General features: G+C 35.9%; 1 protein-coding gene across 1 annotated transcript in view; it reads left to right on the top strand.

The window, feature by feature from the left end:
• The first annotated feature begins 1,418 nt into the window (after positions 1-1,418).
• The window catches only part of mboat2a (membrane bound O-acyltransferase domain containing 2a), a 77,269-nt gene continuing 56,002 nt past the window's right edge, over positions 1,419-22,685 (top strand). Inside the window, exon 1 of the mRNA XM_067368254.1 lies at positions 1,419-1,660. Coding sequence (XP_067224355.1) covers positions 1,583-1,660 — 78 coding nt within the window. The 5' untranslated portion in view covers positions 1,419-1,582. The remainder of the gene's footprint in view (positions 1,661-22,685) is intronic.

Raw genomic sequence — 22,685 nt, 5'->3', positions numbered from 1 at the left:
CCACAGTCTCCCCAAACATTTCCTTCTCCATATTCTTCTTTTATTTATGTTGTTTTCGCTGCAAATCAGCGCACAGGCAATTCGTATTTCAAGCTTCTTGCGGACTACTATTTTTAATAATAATCCCGCCGTGTGTCTCAATCAGCTCCCTAGTTCAGTAGTCAGGGCACTGATGAGGGTATCAGCCACATTCACTTTCATATAGGCTACTGATTCACTACCTAGGGAGCTGATTGAAACGCAGGGCCAGTCTCGCACGGGAACTCCGGTCTTGAACGCGTGATATCGCGTTGTTTCCTTGTCACGTCTCGCGTGTGTTTGGTTGTGAAACGTAGTTTGCGTGCCAGACAGAGTTGTCGGCGATTCTTCCTATTGTAAAGTCACGCAGTATGAAACCTTCTATCGCCGATCCATCGTGCAGTTTGAACACAGCAGCGACTGAATTCTGGCCAAGATAGTCATGCAGTGTGAAAAGAACAGTGACCCGACTGCTTTGAAAATCGTGCAGTCTGAACTCGGCTTAAGTGGGGGCGGTTTTTTTTTTTGCGAAGGGTGGTCATGTGATGTCAACATGGCCGCGGCCATGAGGGGGCGACCCGCCTCATATAGTTTGCTGCGTCCCAATTCGTAGTATGTTGAAATTAATATTCCAAAGATACCCGGATGGTCTACTTGTTCCGGTTAGAATTCGAAGTGCAGATCCGTGCACACTTCTAACGGCTAATATTGCCCATAACACATTGCGCTGTGGACGATGATTCGATTAGAACTAAAAATACGAACAAAAAGTGTTAAAAACTACAAACACGACGGATGTGCGAGACCGACGGTTAAGCAGAACGGTTAAGATAAAGGGGCTTGAATGATTAATAATCAGTATCTAACCTGACGAAAATATGTTTATTAAATGTTATCCACATTCTTCTGCAACAGCATTGTGAACTTTGTTTTTCTAGAAGAATATTTGTCTGGAGTCTCATGTAGCTTTTTTTTTGTTTTTATATATATATATATATATATATATATATATATATATATATATATATATATATATATATATATATATATATATATATATATATATATATATATATATATATATATATATATATATTTTTTTTTTTTCAAAAGTTTAGTCTTTAAAAAAAAAAAAAAAAATATATATATATATATATATATATATATATATATATATATATATATATATATATAAATAATATTTCCATGTAAACGTTTAAAAATATGAGTGGACTGTCATACTAAATGAGAAAGATGAATGAGAGGGAGTGGCAGTTAAGTTCTTTTGCGCTCTCTCTCTCTCTCTCCCTCTCTCTGTGTGTGTGTGTAAGTGTAATTGAGCAGCAATAGTTTGATGTAATGGAGGGGCTGGGCGAGTCAGTCCGCCTACACGGGCTTTGTGTTGATGTTCAGGCGGTGCAACAGCGCTGACAGTCCGCGACTAGAGCAACACCATACAACGGCATTCCCAACACCCATCCTCCATAAAGAGAGGAAGAGAGGGAGAGAAAGAGGACAGTGTTTTGGGCGATTTGACTGTAAGGGAGTGGAGCTGGACTGAATCATGGCTACTTCTACGTCTTGCACAGGCTCTACACTGCTGCAGCCAATTAGTACGATTATTGATCTGCCACTGGACCAGGTAAACTGTCACTTTAACTGGGATTTATGTTTCGCTTTGGTCATTTTGCCTAGCAAAGATCTCTAGCTAGTGTGGAGTCGTTTGCTGTAAATCCAGCTGATTTGATGGGCACGTCTGCCACCGACAACTGCATGATATAAGAGCGTTTTAGTATGATATTGTAGTGTACAACATAACAAGCCTGAAATTCGTCTTCGCGTTACGTTTCTCTTTTCCTTCCTGTATTTTTCCTCAAAATATTGTCTGATGACAAGTGAGTCACATGGTGTGTTGGTAAACCAAATACGTTATCTGTTTAGAAAGGATTTATAGGCATCTAGGCGCCTTCAGTGAAGTCCTAACATCACGCACGCGAGGTCTATGTAGGGAGCTCGATAGGTTTCGAAACACCGCCATAGTCACGATTTCGCCTGTGCTAGATCGAGGTTCTGCAAAAGAAGATATTATATTTACAGATGTCCTAAATACGACCCTTTGTAACACGAATTACTGAAGCAAAAGCACTCTTCAGTTAAGGGAGCGAGACGAGAAATGTTTCCGTTCCCCATTATTTTCCACGTTATTTTGCTCAGGGTTCGTTTGCTTGTATTTTAGATATTACCTCACTTAAAGGCCATGTAATTTACTGTGAAATTTTTACATATTTTACAAAAGACCAAAGGTTTTTCCTTTCATATCATTTGGTATTCTATTTACAACCTAAATAGTAGCTTTGATTCATCCAAGTGACTCGAATCTTTTGAATCAGTTCACTTAAAAGATTCATTAACTTGCTCGTTCCCTCACGTTTTGACCACACAGAGAATTATATACAAAAACAAAACAAATTGTCTATTGACAGACTGATTTGATGTATTGGAAACATTTACAAAACAGATGTGTGATGTAGTTGCTGCCTATTGTAGCTTTCTTGTATAGATAAATTATTAATAATGCCTCTGGATAAGTCATATGCCGCCTTAGGTTAAGTCATCGTTCTTTCATAACAAGCCATTAAACAAGAGTTATACGGCCTCTGTTCACAATGCTGCTCTGTTACACCAGTGTGGAGGTGTGATAAAATATTCATCGCATTTAACAGTTAAAATCCTGGCTTTCATGCATTATAGTAAGTGATGAGAAGTTCAAGTACAGTGAGATGTTCTGAAGTGCATCTAGTTGAAAGACAATTTTTTTTTCCGGTTTGTTAAACCTGAATAAAAGTTCACATTGCCAATATTTTCTTAATATTCAGACGTGAGAGGCAAGACCATTAACAGTGTCAGCTCCGCCAGTCACTTATGTGTTCACATGTTACAACATTGCTCTTAATGCCAAAGCCAGCTGCACACATATCATACTTTTCAGCTCATTTGACCTCTGTAGCTGCTACCGCCCATCTCGTAATGCAAGTCCAGGCAAGAATGAGTCAAGATATGTAGTCATTCTGGAGTGTGTATGTGTGAACACCCACCTGCTCAACGTCTTTTATGTTAAATATCTTATTTGGGCGTGGGACCCAGAGTGATAATGGCATCACTCCTTCGACATTATCCTATAGTGAAGATAAATCATGGATGTAAATCCAAGTAAACAAGGTGGTTTTTGATCTGTAAGTCCATTTGGTTATGTCCACAGCTTTAGTGCCCTTTGCTCTGTCATTGGCATGCTTCTTCACCAGCCTTTTTGAATGGGATTTTGGCAGGCTTCAGCCTACAAACCCTATCCCGACACGATTTCACTCCAGAACTCTTGTTAATGTGACAGGAATCAATAATTCAGTCCAAGCACAACATGAAACGAGCTGTCAGGATTACTACATCTTGAGCTTTAGCCAACACTGTGGTGAAGTTATGTAGATCTGTTTGTGATTGCATAAGATGTGGGTTGCAAGGCTGAGTTTGATATTTTGCACTGTAAAATGACAGTGTATGATTTGAGACTGTTAATGTTAAAATAGCCTTGTCACTAAGGGCATTTCCTAGTCAGCTGTGAGGATATGAGCTCATAGGTCCTAACGCCCTTAGTTTCCTGGTTTGCATTTTAGGGCACTATAGTTAAAAGGATAGTTCACCAAAAACTGAAAACTTAAACATCATTTACTCACCCTCATGTTGTTCCAAACCTGTACGGCTTTCTTTCTTCTGCAGCATGTTGTACAACTAACATTGGAGCCCACTGACTTTCATTCTGTGTGCATATTTCAAAATATTATTTTTTCAATATCAATCGTCATTTTTTTTGTGGATCGAACTATCCTTTTAAGGGTGAATTTACTGTACAAAATCCAGCCATTCATAGGTTGATTTGCCGGGAAACGTATCAACATAGTGATTTTTGAGACCTTTGCTCTGTTTTAGCATCTCAATCAGCCTGGCAACAGCAACATTGGGTCAACCAATGGCATGGGATTAGGACGTGGCTGTCTGTTTGGATAACCAATGGCAGGTGAAGGTAGTGTTTGGGGAAACTTGTTTGAAAACATTATTTTTTTTTCCCCATTTGGTGATGTTAGCAGCACAGAAATCACACACTTTGACTTTTAAAAAACATTATGAATGCTTATAGAAGGTAGAAACCAGTCTAAGCATGTGATTGGCATCTTTCTGGTCTTTAAAATGGTGACTAATGCTTTGTTCTATGTAAAACTGACTTCTTTAAATCATTTGGCTTCAAGGCGGTGCCCTTTCTGAATATTCTGGTTGATTTTCAAAGGTTGATAATTGCCAGTTTGAGGACTAGTATAACATGTGGCCACAGACTTCAAATGGACTACATCCCATTAAGTTGTTTTACGTCACTAGTCCACACTTGAAAGGACACTTAGAGCTGCCAAAGGGCCATTTAATACACTATAGTTAAAACACTAAGAATGAAATGCATTGGCTGATAATGTTGTTTATTTGCTCAGGCTGACTGTGAAGTTTAGCACCAAATTCACTGAAACATTCAGGTAACAGCGTGCACATGGGCAAAACTATTGAATTCAGCGTCTGTAGTAAGATTACACTACCACTCAAAACCGGTGAAAACAGTGCTGCCTATATTTTTGTGGAAATTGTGATAATTTTTTAAATGATTCTTTGAAAAGAAAATTCAAAAGCATTTATTTGAAATAGAAATCTTTTGTAACATTATAAATGTCTTTACTGATACTTTTCTGGGACTGTTTAGCATTGCTTCACTTTGTTCTAGATGCCTCAATTGTGTTTTAAAGGGATAGTTCAACCAAAAATGAAAATTTTGTCATCATTTACTCACCCTCAGGTTGCTCCAAACCTGTATAAATTTCTTTGTATTGCTCAACACAAAGGAAGATATTTTGAAGAAAGTTTGTAACCAGGCTGCTTTGGGCCACCATTGACTCCCATAGTAGGAAAAAAAATGTCATTTTTTTGACATTTGACATTTGTAACGGCCGGGTTACAAACTTTCTTTAAAAATATCTTGCTTTGTTTTCAACAGAACAAAGAAATTTATACAGGTTTGGAACAACCTGAGGGTGAGTAAATGATGACAGAATTTTCATTTTTGGGTGAACTATCCCTTTAAAAAGTGCATATGTAGTTGCACACTTTCAGCAAGCCAAATAATAAAGAAGTTTTTGAATAAGATGTCTATATGAGCCTAATTTACATAGAAAGAGGTGTGTTTGTAGTGAAAAAAACTGCAGTGCTATTTCAACATATTTTGTACCTGGACTCAATGACATACCTTGCGCAAATTAAGTGTCGCAACTTTACACCGGAAATCTTACTGGTTTCTGTTCACTACCTGTTGATTCATATGTTTTGTCGCATGTAATAAGGAAGCACACAGGTCTCTTGGCACTAACCCCAGTGAGCACAGCAGGAGCGTGAGGCGCAGCCCTGATTTCTCATGAGGTATATGCCCATCCTTTCCCTCTCTCTAAATAGGCACTCTCCTGGGAATAGTTTCCTCTGCTTGAGTTCTGCTTATGGGAGTGTTGTACTTCCCTTGATGTGCTGAAGTTTTAATTAATGCATTTTTGATTTTTGACAGTTAAACCACTTACATAGGAATAGAAAATCGATTCCAATCGTGGAATCGGACACTTAAGGTCAGGAATCGTATACTTGTTATAAAATGAAAATTTCAATTCCGCTTATCAATTACTGTGTGCGCATTTTAATGTGGTTTTAAACCATTCAAGCACAAGACGACGTGAAAGAGAACTCAATTCGGCAGTCACTAAAAGCCGCCTCTCATAAAGTGCATGAATACTGAATTCTCTTTCACATCTTCTTGTGCTTGAATGGACAAATACATGCAAAATTGTCAAAATATCCTCAAACAGTTGAGAAAGAAAACGCATGTGTAACAGTATATTGGATCAGTGCATTCGCTCTTAAAGTGACAGCAGCCTAATTTACCTGCTGCCGTCTCATTATTGTTAATCAAATAACAGAAGACAAAGAAAATATCTCTCACTGATTTTGACTGAGTAACTTTTTTTAAAACTTTAATATGGATTATAATAAGGATTAATCTATGTTTTATTTCTATAAAGAAAACTGCAGTGGTATTTTACATTTGTTTTCAATTTCTGAATATTGATTTTGTTGTATTTATTTGTGCTATTGCTATTATTGTGTTACTGACTGTATACTTGTCTTTATTAGTAATGTTTGAAATGTATTTATTTGCTCTTTAGGGTGCTGGTTCTTGTTATTCAGCTGCAACAAAAAGTTTTGCAAAAAGACACAGAATAAAAAAGTTTGATATCTAAATGTTTTGCACCACATTATGTCTATGGAATGTCCCCATAAAATATGAGATGATGATGTGTGTGTGTGTTTAATAGAACTGGTTCTAAATAACCCTAGCAATTACACAAACTAATTAAAGTCATTACATGTCAGGAATCTACATGTGTATGTAATTTCTCTGATGTTAATGTACCAAGTCTTTCATTTGGCTGATTCTGGTTCCCTCCTTTCTGAGCACTTCCAGGCCTGTCATTGAAATCAGTTGTTTTCAGGCATATTTTACTGTCATGCCTGATGATTTCATCAACCAGATATGATGCTTTATATAAGAGGGAGATAATTACAGCTCTTGCACTTTGCTATAGCATGCCAGTTCTGGATTTTTCTCTTGTAGGCTATTTGTTTTTGTTCAGCACTCTTAAAGAGATAGTTCACCTAAAATCATTCACTTTTGTTCCAAACCTGTATTCTGTGGAACATAAAATATTATTATATAATAAGTTATTTAGATTTTTTTTATACTATATTTATATATGTATATTTATACTATATGTATATTTATACTTTTCTTTTTCCAGTATCAGTGGTTCTATAATACATCTCTGATTAATTTTAATCTTTATACAAAGATTGTGACATTTCAGAGTATGTTAAAGTAACATGAGTTATTTACAAGAATGGGGAAATCATCCAGAGAGGCAAAAGACAATGAATCTGCTTGCTCAACAAGAACAGGAATGAGTGGATGATGTTTAAAGTTCTCAAGCTTTTGTTGCATGAGTAATGACTACTTACTTACTTACTCATCTCAGCCTGTGGGCACAGGCCCAAATTTAAAGATGTACTTGTAAAGTTGTAATTTTATCAGTGGCAATCAGCCAATCAGCTGTAACTGTCAGGAGCATAAAAGAACATTATTGTCTTGTTGTATTATTATCTTGTATAGCCAACAGGCTTGCTTTCTAAAGAATTTTCACCGTAATTTCGGCCGCTGAAAATTATCAGGTGAAAATGGCATTTTCAGTTTTAGGAAGAAAGAAAAAAGGCCGAAAATATATATTCTGCCCCAACCCTCAGTGTTCAGCAATCCGGTTTCACTCTAGCTCTAGCCGTTATCACTGCGCAGTGTGATGCTCCACTCTATGCTATGGTTTAAACGGATCGTAGTTGATTCATCGATTCAGTACTCGTACGCTGTTATCTGTGCGCAAGGCACAGCAACGCACACAGAGAGGCGTGTTTCAGACAGTGCAAACAGCGAATTGATTCCTCTTTTGTATCTCCATACGCCTGAACAGACACATACACACAAAATTATGTCAAAATACCAGTCTCGGCAAGTATTCTCAAAAACATAATTGGTTATGTCTTAAATCAGGGGTGTCCAAACTCGGTCCTGGAGGGCCACTGTCCTGCAGAGTTTAGCTCAAACCCCAATTAAACACACCTGAACCAGATAATCAAGGTCTAATTAGGCATACTAGAAACTTCCAGGCAGGTGTGTTGAGGCAAGTTGGAGCTAAACTCTGCAGGACAGTGACCCTTCAGGACTGAGTTTGGACACCCCTGTCTTAAATGAACGTAAAGATTTGAGAAAAAAAATTGGATGTATGTCATTATATTGGATTTGTGCATTCGGTCTTAAAGTGACGGCAACCTAAATACCTACGGTGGCCCAGTAGTGCACAACACAACGAAATTAAAAAAGCAAACATAAGTTCACAACACAACAAAATCGAGCCACAACATAACAGAATAAAGCCACAACACAACGGAAATGCTCCCGACCACTAGGGGGCTCTCAGAGCTCGGTATTGTTAGTATTCCTTGCCAATGTTTTATAGAGTCGGCAGTGATATGACGTTCCCTTCATCCGTGGTATTGCGTCAAATCATTCACAGGTATAAATATGAAGCTATTGTGCACTCAAGTAATTTTGAATTAATATTTCATGTTGATATACAATGTTTACATACTTAAAACTAATCATAGTATTGATATCTTTCTCTTTGTAAGACTGTCGACTTTATAGAAAATTGGCAAGGAATACTAATATTAATGAGCTTTGAGAGCCCCCTAGTGGTCGGGAGCATTTCTGTTATGTTGTGGCTTTATTCCGTTGTGTTGTGACTTTATTTTGTTGTGTTGTGGCTTGTTTCCTTTGTGTTGTGGCTTTATTCCGTTGTGTTGTGGCTTGTTTCCGTTGTGTTGTGAGCTTATGTTTGCTTTTTTAATTTCGTTGTGTTGTGCACTACTGGGCCACCATAAATACCTGCTGTCATTAATGTTAATTAAAAAAAACAGCTTGAACAAAGATTATTCTGTATTTAATTTATACAGTGAACACTATAGTGCTATTTAAATTTAGGCCTAATTATTACATCTCTGTACCTGAAAACACTACAGATAGACCTTACTTTGTGTTTCCACCACAGGATCTTTACCCAGGAACTTTGGGGTGGTTCTCAGAGTGTTTCCACCGCATAAACCAGGGTCTAAGTTCCGGGTAAAAAATTCCCTCTCAGAAAGTACCTGCTTGCCAGGTAGTACTTTTCCAAAGTTCCGGAACTTTTGGGGGTGGGACTTAGACACTGAACATGCAGCATTTTGATTGGTTGACTCCACGCAGCATTTTATTTCAACCACCATTTTTAAAAGTCTGTTGCGGTGCGTGCGGTAAGAGTTGTTTGCTATTCGAATCAACAATGAAGTTTAAAAAATATGACCGATGGACCGACGATGAGGTTCAGGCTTTATTAAGCATGTACATGGAGCACGATATCCAGCAGGAATTGGAAAGTCGCGCGCAGTCCTACATCACTGGACTATCTTCACTGTACTTTAGAACACTCTGGAAACGCAGCCAGCAAAAGTTTCAGTGGGGTTCCATATAGAACACTTTATGCCAAAAACTTTCTATATAAGGAGAAATGTCTTAAATGATTGCAAAATACTTTCATGTTTAATGGGTTATTTTTTTTTTTTTTCTGGTGATAAAGTAAGTTTGAGTGGTTTAATTCATAAAATTTAATTAAAAATGAATTAAAACTAAATCCATAAATTGTACCCCTAAAAGGTTCTATATATGAAGCGCCTGACAGAACCCTTTAAGGTTTTAGATAGAAGCTTTTCTTCTAAGAGTTTGGTCTAAACCCGAAACGTAAACCAAAAGTAATGCTAACAGTAATTTTCTGTCTTTTTAAGAACACGCAGCATCTTTTTCCTTCTTCCAGATGGCATCTGCTGCTGACAATGCTCAGGTGTGATGTTATTTTGTACTTTTGCGTGTCATGACTCATGGCTGATATGAAAAGGAAATTAATCTCATTTTAGTCGCTTTTCTTTCTTTGTGACTTGTTATCAGTCTCATTTCCAGCCTCTGTGGCAGTGATGTATCCTAGCAACCAGAACTTTCAGACACTGATTGTAAGTCATTACAGATCGTAAGGTGAAATTGTCAGCGTGCCCCTTACTTGAATGTGTGATCTGATTTAGCGGTTCTTGCAAAAACACCTATTACGTTTAGCCCTTTTCCTTGTGCAGATTCATTATGAGATGGAAAAAGCTTGGTTGAAGTCCAACTGCTGAAAGTACACACACATGGAGAATTGTGTCTGAATCAGCATGCCATAGTCTTCTCCACCAGATGCTCTTTGTCCCAGGTGGATCATAGAATTGCAGACAGCATTGAAGAAAACTGATAAATGGAGGCATTAATGGTCATTTAAATAGGGAGAGCTGAGATGTGAGCTGAGTAAGAAAGAAGGAAACAAAGACAATGGAGTGCCACGGGAATGAGTCCCAAAACCCGGAAATGAGTTAGCATTTTTGAACGTACGGTTCAGTCATCTCAAAGTCATTGGGTTTTTGGTTAAATGCCTGATACAAAGTTTGTGGTTAACAGGCCTTAAAAAGGCCGGTTGCTAACAGGTTAGCTAAATGGGACTAGAGGCTTTCCCGTACATTAAACTTCATCATGTATGTAATATTGACAGCTAGTGGTTGAAATGGATACTGCAGTCCAAATTCAAAATATTAGAGAGCGGTGTTGCCTCGCTCCTGCCCCCTCCTCCTCAGACTCGACGCTCACACGGGTTGCCAGATTGTGGACTCACAACAGGAGCGATCGCAATTCTACCTCCGTTGGGAGTTTGACTGACAGGCGATATGACTAATCATAACACCGAATCCGCCATTTTGTCCGACAAATAAACCAGACAGGAGAGTTGGTAGATTAATGTCGGTGGACTTGAAAAATGGTATGTATTCACAACATACCTTCTGATGTTCATGCTATAGCTAGTAGGAAGAGATGATCGGTTCATGTGCTGCTCGAACTGATGCCCTACAGTGATCTGTCATGACATATTAAGGCCAAAACAGTATTTATTGATAGAATTTCTTAAAAAAATGACAAAAGTTGAGACTTTGTTTCATAGCAAAAGAGACCTGCTCTGTCTTGTCTGTCAGTGCATTGCAAGTGTCCTCTTTGCGCCGCACTGTATTTTTCACTGCGTGAGAACATGAAGTGTGGCGTGAGAGCAGCATGGCTTGTCGGACATAGCAGCAGTAACTAAGGTTAATTACATACAGCACCGTTTACTTATCAATCTTGCTAATCTTGATCCTGATACCATCTTTAATTTGGCAGCTCCCCTTATGCTGGATGAAATTAAGACTACTCTTGGCTTTCTACTAATGGCTTTCCTGCAGAATTTAATACATTCTCTTTTAAATGATCACCTCTTTTGCTTAACATGTTCAATGAGTCTTACACTTCAGTTCAGGTATACTTCCTCACTCCTTACGCCAAGCTATTATTTCCCTAATTCTCAAAAAAAAAAAAAAAAAAAAAATCCTTCTCAATGCATTAATTATCGCCCCATCTCCCATCACTTTGTACAGATGTGAAATTATTAGCTTAAGTTCTAGCGAGATATTTGGAGTTGGCTCTTCCAATCATAATCTCACCAGGCCAGACTTGGATGCTGACAAGGCTGAGTCGAGTCGAATGGCTATATTTGTTTTACACACTTATTTGGAGATTTGGTTTTCCTGAATAATTCATAGCTTTATACAGGTCTCCCATGGCCTGTATTATGAACAAACAATAAATATCCTAAGTATTTCTATTATAGTCATGGCATGGAACTAGACAAGGCTGCCCACTCTCCCCACTGTTATTATTAACAATATCCACTGAGTGTCTGGCAGTTGCTGTCAGGTCCAGTGCGATGGCTGGCATACTAAGGGGAGGGTTGAAGCATAAGTTGTCTTTATACGTAATATAAGTTAACATAATACAAGTTAAATCTGAGTAAAAGAGAATTAATGCCCATCAATGCAGCTTTGATATACCTATTAGCATCTCCACCTTTCAGATCTTCTTTACAGAATTTTAAGTATTTGGGAATAAGTGAAAAGCTTTCAGATTTATTTAAGGGTGCAATATGTAAGATTTTTGCTGTAAACTATCCAAAAACCACTAGGTCAGTGATATATATTTTGTTCACTTGAGTACTTACAATATCCCAAATGTTTGCTGCTATTTGTAAATGGTGAGAAAATTGCAATTTTAACCAAGGCTCCGGGACGTGTGAGGAGTCGCCTGTCAATTGCGTCATACCCGCGTTACCCTCGGTTTCCGTTTTTTATTTTATAGAAACCATGGAAACACCAAAAACACTTTAATATTTACATGTTTTAATAGACAAGGGAACAACTGTTTTGATATATTTATAGACAGAAAAATAATTATTGTTATAGCTCAACAACTCTTGATTTTCTTTGCGAGTACCATGCTTTACCATGCCTCAGAGAAAAACACTCTTTTGTGAAGTAGCTAACATAGCATACTCAAATTTATTTTTAATTTATTTTTAGTAACAGTAATACCGAATTTTTTCCATCATACAATAATTTTTTTAAAAATGAATTGCATGCCATTTATCAACACAAGCCATCCAGCATTTAATATGATATTCTAAAATCGATCTATCTTACTGCAGTGTGCAACAGTGTCTCGCAGCAGCCGCCGAGTGAACACACAGCGTAACGTTATAACATCATTATAACATCAACACTCTCAAATGTATCTAATATGATAAACAGAGCTGCGTTACCTCATACTCATGATCGGAAAAGCGGAAGCAGCACCAGCGACTGTGTCATAATAAAAGTCCCGCTGCTTGTGAGGCGTGTGTTGCGCAATCACTCCAGCGGCCTTGTTTAGTTCCCACAACATTCAGTCCTGCTCTGCTTTATACTACAGTAACATTAATAATCGCATCCATGAGCATGATTTCTTTCCGAGTCCTATTCGTATTCTTTTGCACCGTCCGTTGAGGTGAAAACCACATGTCCCAAGATTCTGCGCTCAAACTTAGCATCAGCAAGCTACGCCTTTGTTTTGAATAGGCTTCTAGCGACCTCTAGCGGAAAGAAATCTTATATACTGCACCTTTAAATCCTAAAATTTTGATTTTTGTGGCATTTTACTCTTCATATCACCCCTCTGTTATCCTCCCAAACACTCCAACCCTCTGTTCCATCCTTTCATATACTTAGAACTCTTGGAGGGAATAACTGTGGGCTTGGCAATACTTATTTTTTTGGTCTATTTGTTATATATTTTTAAATATACATTTTAAAGTTCCATGTCAGCATCATTTACAGTATATTTTTGAAAAATTAATTCTAACTTGATTTTAGCTTCTGGGAACAATAAATAGTTTGGGATTTTTTGATCATCACACGTGTCTAGCTAGTAGCTTACTTGTTAGTACACACTCATCAGCTGCAACTCACATTGAAGAACTGACAAGTCATATTGTATGTGACTCAACAAATGTGGTCTAGTTCCTCTCTGCATTTCCTCAGACAATAAGATGGTGTTTGTTGTTCATGGTGGGTGTTTACATCCTTTTCTCATTTTGACTAGCTTTACTTTTTGGCTTCCAAAATGAGGTGTTGAAATTGACAGGAGACGTCAGAGACACTTGTTTAATTAATCACCTTTTTCTTGAGAGTTGCATCCATAAGGGAGAGTTTTGCATTGGTTTGGTATTGGTTAGCTATTCGGCTAATTTTGTATTCTGTTTGAGGCAGGTTGAATAGGAGGCGTTTGTCATGCAGGGCAGGCTTGAATGGGGGGTTATTTATAGCTGACCAAGGAAGCTGTGATCGTTGGATCAACATAAAGGGACGTAGCCGAAGCCTGCTGTCAGTGACAGGAGTCTTTTGTGTCTGGTGAAGTGTTTGAAAGCAGGAGATGTTGCGTGCTCCATTCTGCAGCTACAGGTTTATATACAGCAGGACAATGGACACTGTAACTATGTGCATCTGAGATGCGCCCTGTTGCTTATTTTTCATTTTAGAGCATTGGTCCTGCACTATTTCAGCAGTCTGGGGTCTGGAAATATTTTTCCTATTCAATTTTAAATGGTTTTGAAAGGAGTCTTATACATGTTCACCAAGGCTGCTTATATTTGTTTAAAAATACTGTAAAACCAATAATATTGTGAAATATTATGACAGTTTAAAAAGTCTATTTTTTATACGTAAAATTGTAATGTATTCCTCTGATGGCAAAGCTAAATTTTCACCATCATTACTCCAGTCTTCAGTGTCACATGATTCCTTATATGCTCATTTGATGCTTAAGAAACATTTCTTATTATTATCAATGTTGAAAACATTTGTGCTGCCTAATATTTTTTGGAAACTGTTGCATTTTTATCAAAAGAACAGCATTTATATTTTATATATATATATATATATATATATATATATATATATATATATATATATATATATATATATATATATATATATATATAATATATAATATATATATATATATATATATATATATATATAATATATATAAAATATGTGTGTGTATATATTTAACATTATAAATATCTTCACTGTCACTTTTGATCAGTTTAATGCATCCTTGATGAATAAATCATATCGTATTTCTTAAAAAACTAAAAACAAACTGACCCCATATTTAGGTTTATTGTCATTATGGAAGTCTTGTGGATTCATACTCTTCTATTGTGGAGTTTTTTCCCACTGGGAATATGGCAAATTTTTATTTATTTTTTCTTAAATAAGCTGAAATCATCCTGTTTTTTTGGCTTCTACAGCATATATACTGTATGTCATAAGCTCATAACAGATCTTTATTGAAAGTTTTATTCTCTTAATGTGAACAATCAGGTTTTCTATGAAGAATTAAAGAGGATTTTTACTCCCTCAACCCGTCTGCATTTTAAAGCATTATATTATTTTTCGAGTGCCGTTGTGTTTTTTGGTGGTTTGAAATGCTTGTTTGTTAGAGGTCTTAGCAAAAGCTCCTCAAGAACAACAAAAGGTATCATGAGGAGTCAAACCAAGCTCATGTGCTCACCCATTCTCTCTGATTTCCTGTACTTTTCTAGTATGCAGTGCAAGGACTTGCTTCTCCGGTTGAGGAATTATGCTCTGTAGGTATGCAGTTGTAAAATCACATTCCTGGACATAAAACATGCTGGAATTTGGAAGTTGTGAACATGTGTGACGTGACTACTAGGAACTTCCTCTGTACTTATTGTTTTATTTGTTCAGCTTTTTGATATTTATCTTCATCTGATTAGCTTTATCTGATAGCTCCTCAACTTCAATGGCCTTATAAGAAATTAAAGTGTCCACTGTTTGCTAATGCAGTAAGTTTTCCGGGTATTGTTTAGTCTCTCTTTTCTCTTCTCAACTGTTTTTCAGGCTAAGTTTGGCTGGAAAAGCCGTGTTTGATGTTCAACTAGAGCAGACAGGCTGTTCCCGCCTCTGCTGCTCTCTGATCTTAGTCTCTGTTCCTCCATGTGGATGAAATTTAGAAGGCAACCTGTTTCTGTCTGTCTTTATTTTGGGCCCTCACATAGAGCCAATGAATCTTGTACCCTCAATTTGGATCATCTAATTTTTTACATTAAAGTAGGGATCTGAGCCATATCATAGGAACTTGGGAGTGGGCTCTTTTTGGATAGTAAGCCACAAACAAGCATAGGAACTAAAAACCAGCCAAAACATCTTATATCAATGACCTGGAAACCTCCTTACATTACTTAAAGGATTAGTTCACTTCAGAATTAAAATTTCCTGATAATTTATTCACCCCCATGTCATCAAAGATGTTTGTCTTTCTTTCTTCAGTCGAAAAGAAATTAAGGTTTTTGAGGAAAACATTCCAGGATTTTTCTCCATATAATGGACTTCAAAAGTTACCAATAGGTTGAAGGTCCAAATTACAGTTTCAGTGCAGCTTCAAAGAGCTCTACATGATCCCAGACGAGGAATAAGGGTCTTATGTAGTGAAACCATCTGTCATTTTCTAAAAAAATAAAAATAAATATATATATATATATATATATATATATATATATATATATATATATATATATATATATATATATATATATATATATATATATATATATATATATATATATATATATATATATATATATATATATATATATATATATATATATATATATATATATATAAAATATATATATATATATATAATTTGCACCTTCAACCTGTTGGTAACTGTTGAAGTCCACTATATGGAGAAAAAACCTGGAATGTTTTCCTCAAAAACCTTAATTTATACATAAACATCTTGGATGACATGGGGGTGAGTAAATTATCAGGAAATTTTAATTCTGAAGTGAACTAATCCTTTAATATATTAATAATAATTATCAACATTATTAATAACATGCATAACTACCTTAGCATGGTGATGACTTTCAAGGACAAGCACAACCCATCTTTAGAAAATGTAATACATTTGACTTGAGAAAGGAGGCCTTTTGGTGTTTTTTTTTTTTTTTTTTTTTTTTTTTTTCCTCTTCTCCCCCACCTTATGTGCAGTCGTTCATGTTAAAGTCACATGCCATATGTCATTGAATTAGCATTAGCACCTCATCAAATGCTAACATGATTATATTTACAATTTATAGTCAAAGACAGAAGTGAATATGGGCTATATCATGAATTGTACTGAACATAGGTACTTGTCTCTTGGAGGTTAGCTCGAGCAACACTCTGGAGGAAATGTGGCTTATCTTGGGAACACTTCTGGCACACTACCCTCTTATCTCTGCCTGCAAGTAAAGTTGGATTTGCTGCCTTGCCGGGACCTATTTTAGAGATGGATTGCCAAGTGAATCAGTAAATCAGGAAGAAATACATTCAGCCCAGGAGCAGAGATGAGGAGGCATCTGCCGGCAAATTGCTACATTTGCATTGGAGGTGCTAGAGAGTCACACAGGTGCAAAATGAAGTACAGAGTAGATTCCCATGGGAAACGACAGGTGCCACACGCGGGTTTGGCAGGCCCGACTTGACAGGCTTTTTCTTTTTCTCCATGAAGTAGACTTTTGCATAATCTTTACCTTGACTTCTTTTTCTCAAAGTTTTTTTTTTAGTGCGACGTTGTTTTTTTAACAGGCATGATATCATCTGCTGTAACGATGTCAATTTTTAAAAATATTCTTTTTACGTTTCACTAATAATGAAAACAAGACAAAATGGCACATTCATATATTAAAGGCTGTTCACATATGTTGTATTCTTGCTGCTCATTTTTTAATTGTTGCTTTGTGTAGCCTACACATTTTACATGATTGCTACTTATTGCTGTTTTTTCAGCGCCTCACGCCTTGAGTGTCATGTTGAATGTAGTTTTGTGCCACTTCATCTACCAATTTTTGATTGTAAAAAAATTACGGTTGTCGCACTGTATCGGTATTATTAAAAAATGATATTTGAAAAATTAAATATTGAATTCATCTGAATACTACACATACAATATCATCATAAATAATCCAACACAGTAACTGTCTGGTTGACACTCCAACTTTGCATCATAAAATACGTATCGATTTACTCTAAAAGAATAACTTCTGATGCGATGTAGGATGTAGGAGTAACGTAAGCTTAGACGCCTCTCGCAGTTCAAACAAATAGGGCTGAGCAACAATCTCAAGCTCCTCTTATATCAAAATCCTCCAACATTTCTCCTTAATTTTCTCATTTTACACTTTAATTCGAGACCGGTGTTTTGTTTTGCTTTATCCTCTGCGCTTACGCATTCATCAATACGTTATGCTTCAGGTCAGAGGTCACTCTTTCACTGTAAATCGATGCATATGGCTGTCTGCCGGAAGCTGGTTATTATAGTTTATAAAGCTTTAAATATGGATATCATTTTATTTTTTTACAAAAGCATGTTGCTTCTCTTCAGAAAGGCCTTTATTAACCCCCTGGAGCCGTGTGGATATCTTTTATGATGGATGAATGCACTTTTTTGGGGCTTCAAAATCTCACACCCTCTTCACTACAATTATGAAGCTTGGAAGAGCCAGGATATTTTTTTTTATTTTTATTTTTTTTATAAAGCTCTGATTGTACTCATCTGAAAGAGAAGATAGTCATATACACCTAGGATGGCTTGAGGGTGAGTAAATCAACTATCTCTTTAGGACAGAGTGTGTCTGGAACAGACACTCATTAGCCATCTACCCATTTATGATGCCTTAAAACGTGACACAACTGTGCTGGTGCTTCTCTCCAATCTGTGTGAGAAGGTGATGAAGGCATCAATACAGACATAACTCTCCTGTAGGTTTGGAAATCCAGAACTGGTTACTTGCTCCATATCTGATCCCTGAATGTCCTAAGAGGGTGATGGGAGATTGAGATTGCTCCTTGTGTGGAAGTATGTGTCAGGCCTGTTACTGGCAGTCTCAAAAGAACAGCATTCCACACTGCCACAGGAGCTGTCAGAGGAGTTTAATGTCCCTCCTCAAAGCCGATCTGTTTCCTTTCGGCAAAGTTGTGCTCTGTTGAGCAGTTGGTTGCTTAGATACCAAATGTGAGGCCCAAAGCGGAGCTGTGTCGCGTCGTCAAATGGAACAAGTTTTGTTTACCCCCTGCTTTGTTAATGGAACAGCTGTTGTATCATAAAACATAAGCACAATTGAGACTGTTTTGCTGCAGGGTGTAGCATTTAATCAGTTAAAATGTGTAGCTCAGTAAATAAAAGGCATTTGTTTTACAGTGTGAACGTGATGGGCTTCATGTCCTAGGGAGTTTTCTTTATATTTTTTGTTATAAAATTGTGAAAGGCTTTAAAAGAAAAAAAAGAGCAAGACTAATTGAATTTGTTTTGCCATTCTGCACTTTTGAATTTTTAGTTTGGTAGGTTTTTCCCTCTGCATGTTGCATTTGTTAATTCTGTTCACAAGTATTATACTATTTCAAAAAATCATGCACAAAAAACTACCAAAAATGCAATCGTTTTTGGATATGTACTATGGTAATTCCATGATAATTTCACAGTATTCATAATTTCATAATGCTCAATATGTTGTTCATTTCACTTTGGTCATATAATTTTTATATTATTTATATAATTTATAATGCACCTCAATATAATAAAAAGCATACAATTAATAACATAAAAATAATAACATACAGTACAGACCAAAAGTTTGGAACCACTAAGATTTTTAATGTTTTTAAAAGAAGTTTCGTCTGCTCACCAAGGCTACATTTATTTAATTAAAAATACAGTAAAAAACAGTAATATTGTGAAATAATATTACAATTTAAAATAACTGTTTTCTATTTGAATATATTTCACAAAGTAATTTATTCCTGTGATGGCAAAGCTGAATTTTCAGCATCATTACTCCAGTCTTCAGTGTCACATGATCCTTCAGAAATCATTCTAATATGATGATTTGCTGCTCAAGAAACATTTAATGTGTACAATTGTACAAAATATTTGTGTACAATATTTTTTTTAAGGATTATTTGATGAATAGAAATCTAATCTTTTGTAACATTATAAATGTCTTTACTGCCACTTTTAATTGATTTAATGCATCCTTGCTGAATAAAAGTATTCATTTCTTTAATTTCTTTTCAAAAAAATAAAAATTCTTACTGACCCCAAACTTTTGAACGGTAGTGTATAATGCTACAGAAGCTTTGTATTTCAGATAAATGCTGTTCTTTTGAACTTTCTATTCATCAAATAATCCTGAAAAAAAATATTGTACACAAATATTTTGTACAATTGCAGATCAGCATATTAGAATGATTTCTGAAGGATCATCTGACACTGAAGACTGGAGTAATGATGCTGAAAATTCAGCTTTGCCATCACAGGAATAAATTACTTTGTGAAATATATTCAAATAGAAAACAGTTATTTTAAATTGTAATAATATTTCACAATATTACTGTTTTTTACTGTATTTTTAATTAAATAAATGTAGCCTTGGTGAGCAGACGAAACTTCTTTTAAAAACATTAAAAATCTTACTGATCCCAAACTTTTGGACTGTACTATATATATATATATATATATAATTATTATTATTATTATTATTATATAATATAATTATATTATATTATATTATATTATATTATATTATATTATATTATATTATATTATATTATATTATATTATATTATATTATATTATATTAATTATATTATATTATATTATATTATATTATAAAATGATATATGATTAAAGAGTTTGATTAAATTTGTTTGTTTTTGCCTATTTCATGCAAAGATGCATACAAGAAATGCAAAAAGTTCCACCAACCTCTCTGAAACGTGTCTGAATAGGGCATATTTTATTGTAATTCTGATACTGTTTGAGGTTTACAGCTATAAGAGAAACAGAATAAGAATCAGTGTCTTGCATTTCTTTCCTCTTTGCCAGGAATCATTGCCAATGCTCTTTGTCATTGTTAAACCTGACTGGTAGTGTCACAGATAGCTTAACTGCTCTAGGTTTAGTATCGCTTATTGCAATGATACCAATTGATTACCAGTTGATTGATACTGATTTACCACTTTGAAGTTGTTGTGCATGTCTGTCTTCCTGTTTAACTCAAATGAGTGCCTAACCTCCCTTTTTGTACTACCAGTAATATATTACATTCCCATAAATTATTGAAGTGAGCATCTTTCTACATTATTCATTTGCTTTGAAGAGTCTTGCACCTGAGTTTGACACTTACCTGCAAAATCTGATGTCTGAATCATGCTGCAAGGATTTTATTTTTTACATTTTTATTTGTTTATTTCGTGGCATGTTTTCTGAGCTGACTCACTTTTACAGAATTTGTACACACAATAGATTTTGAGTTTAGTTGTTTTAACACTAATGGAGTTTAACTAACTGCTTCGATGAAATAATGTATGATTAAACTTGGATTTATTTCTCTAGTGAGACAAAAATGTCCTCACATTTGAGGCTCTAGGGGATCTGGAGGGCCACTTGTTGGAATGTCCCTGTTTCACCCATTGGAATTAGCTATTTTAAGCTTATGATTTCAATTCTAAGGCCATCACATAAATGTTTTTAGACTTTAGTCAGAATTTCCGCCTTATTTAATAAGTCAAAAACCAAAATGGGGCTGATGTACCAAGTCTGGACGAGTCGTGAAAGGACGATGCAACAGCCAATAATTATCTTCCATGAAAGTCTGTATCAAAGGCTCTCAAGCTTCTTAAACCCATAGCTAAAGGCTAATGAAATTGAACAGCATTAAAAATATTGATGCTAGTGTTCATGCCAAATCTTTACATCTCGTATTCAAACATCAGCTGGTGTTTGTCAGAATGAAAACAATACCTGCTGCTGGAAAATCCAACAAAACCAACTTCTGCTTGGTTCAAGCTGGTTTAAAGCTGTTAATCAAATGGTCTACAAATTGTTTTGACCAATGTTGATCCATTTTGTCCAAACTAGTTGGTAGAGCTGGTAGACCACCATGTCTATTTTGGGGGCCTAGTTGAGCTGGTTGGTTAACCATGTTCCAAACCATATCTTGACCTAATTGCCAGACTAGACCACTCAAAATGGCATGGCCTCTTTTTTTCCCCCACTGAATTGAACGGAAGAGGATTAGGGCCATTTTTCAATAGCATATATTTCTTTTTGTGTAGCCTATTAAATAAGTCTGTGCTTGTGTACTGTAGAGATATAGATTTTCTTTTTTTTTCTGTTTGCACATTTACAGTTAAACACATCGATGCCACTTTTTTTCATTCTTGAAGTGAACTTTTTGTCCGTATGGTGATTAGATTCACTATTTTGCACCTCTGCCTTGACCTTGAGAACGCGCTGCATCTGGTGTGCATATGGCGCTTCATCCATAGCGTGCACACAGAGAGCACACGAATTTCTTGCGCTTGAACTGACAAATGCACATAAAAGTTATAATTAGCTAAAGCTGATAGTATGTTGTTACTAAAAGGAAGCCTAAAATATAGCTTGACTAAGTGATCCAACTCTGTCATGTCCTCTATCAGTATGCAATGAACATGACACTGTTCAAATGCGTGTTTATTCTCAACATTTTATTTCAACTTGTTTAATCTCTCTTAATAATGACTTTAATCTCGATGGTTTTATTATTATTGCTTGGCCCTAATCCTCTATCATAGAATTGAATGTATTGTTTCCTTGTAAGGTATTTTTGTCTATTCTGAGTGAGACCTACATTCACCTGATGCTATTTTTAACCCCAGAGGCCATGCTACGTGATTATTCATAACTACCTGAGTGTAGTCAGGGATACTGACTGTAAACATGACTTGCAGGTCAATTTTCCACTCCAGAGACACTTTCTAAAAACACTACTCACTCACTCCTCATCATCACTCTATTTGTCATCTGTCTGTTTTGTGAAATTGCTGGTGCTAGGCTAATGGGTGTTTTACAGTATATGTTGTTTCTGTTCATATTTAAAGGAGTATAGATAAGGATGAAAGATACAGATTAAGAAAATGAATGCAGTTGGCATAAAATAATCAGTTAAACAGCTATGTAAAGCTGCATAAATACAGATTTATTCACTTCATATGAATGTTTAACATGAACTTAATATGATATATGTGGTATTTTGACAGAAATTCTGAAGGTTCTTAATACATTTATTAGATTTTAGACTTTATTTTAAAGGTGCCCTAGAATCAAAAATTTAATTTACTTCGGTATAGTAGTTCAGTACATGGAAAAGACATACGTTGAGTTTCAAACTCCATTGTTTCCTCCTCCTTATATAAATCTCATTTGTTTAAAAGACCTCCAGAAAACAGGTGAATCTCAACATAACACCGACTGTTACGTAACAGTCAGGATCATTAATATGTACGACCCCAATATTTGCATATGCCAGCCCATGTTCAAGGCATTAGACAAAGGCAGCCAGTATTAACGTCTGGATCTGTGC

The sequence above is a fragment of the Chanodichthys erythropterus genome, chromosome 18 (genome assembly GCF_024489055.1).
Source record: "Chanodichthys erythropterus isolate Z2021 chromosome 18, ASM2448905v1, whole genome shotgun sequence".
Taxonomy (NCBI): domain Eukaryota; kingdom Metazoa; phylum Chordata; class Actinopteri; order Cypriniformes; family Xenocyprididae; genus Chanodichthys; species Chanodichthys erythropterus.
The sequence above is the reverse complement of the archived record's forward strand: the minus strand, read 5'-3'. Positions and strand labels throughout refer to the sequence as shown.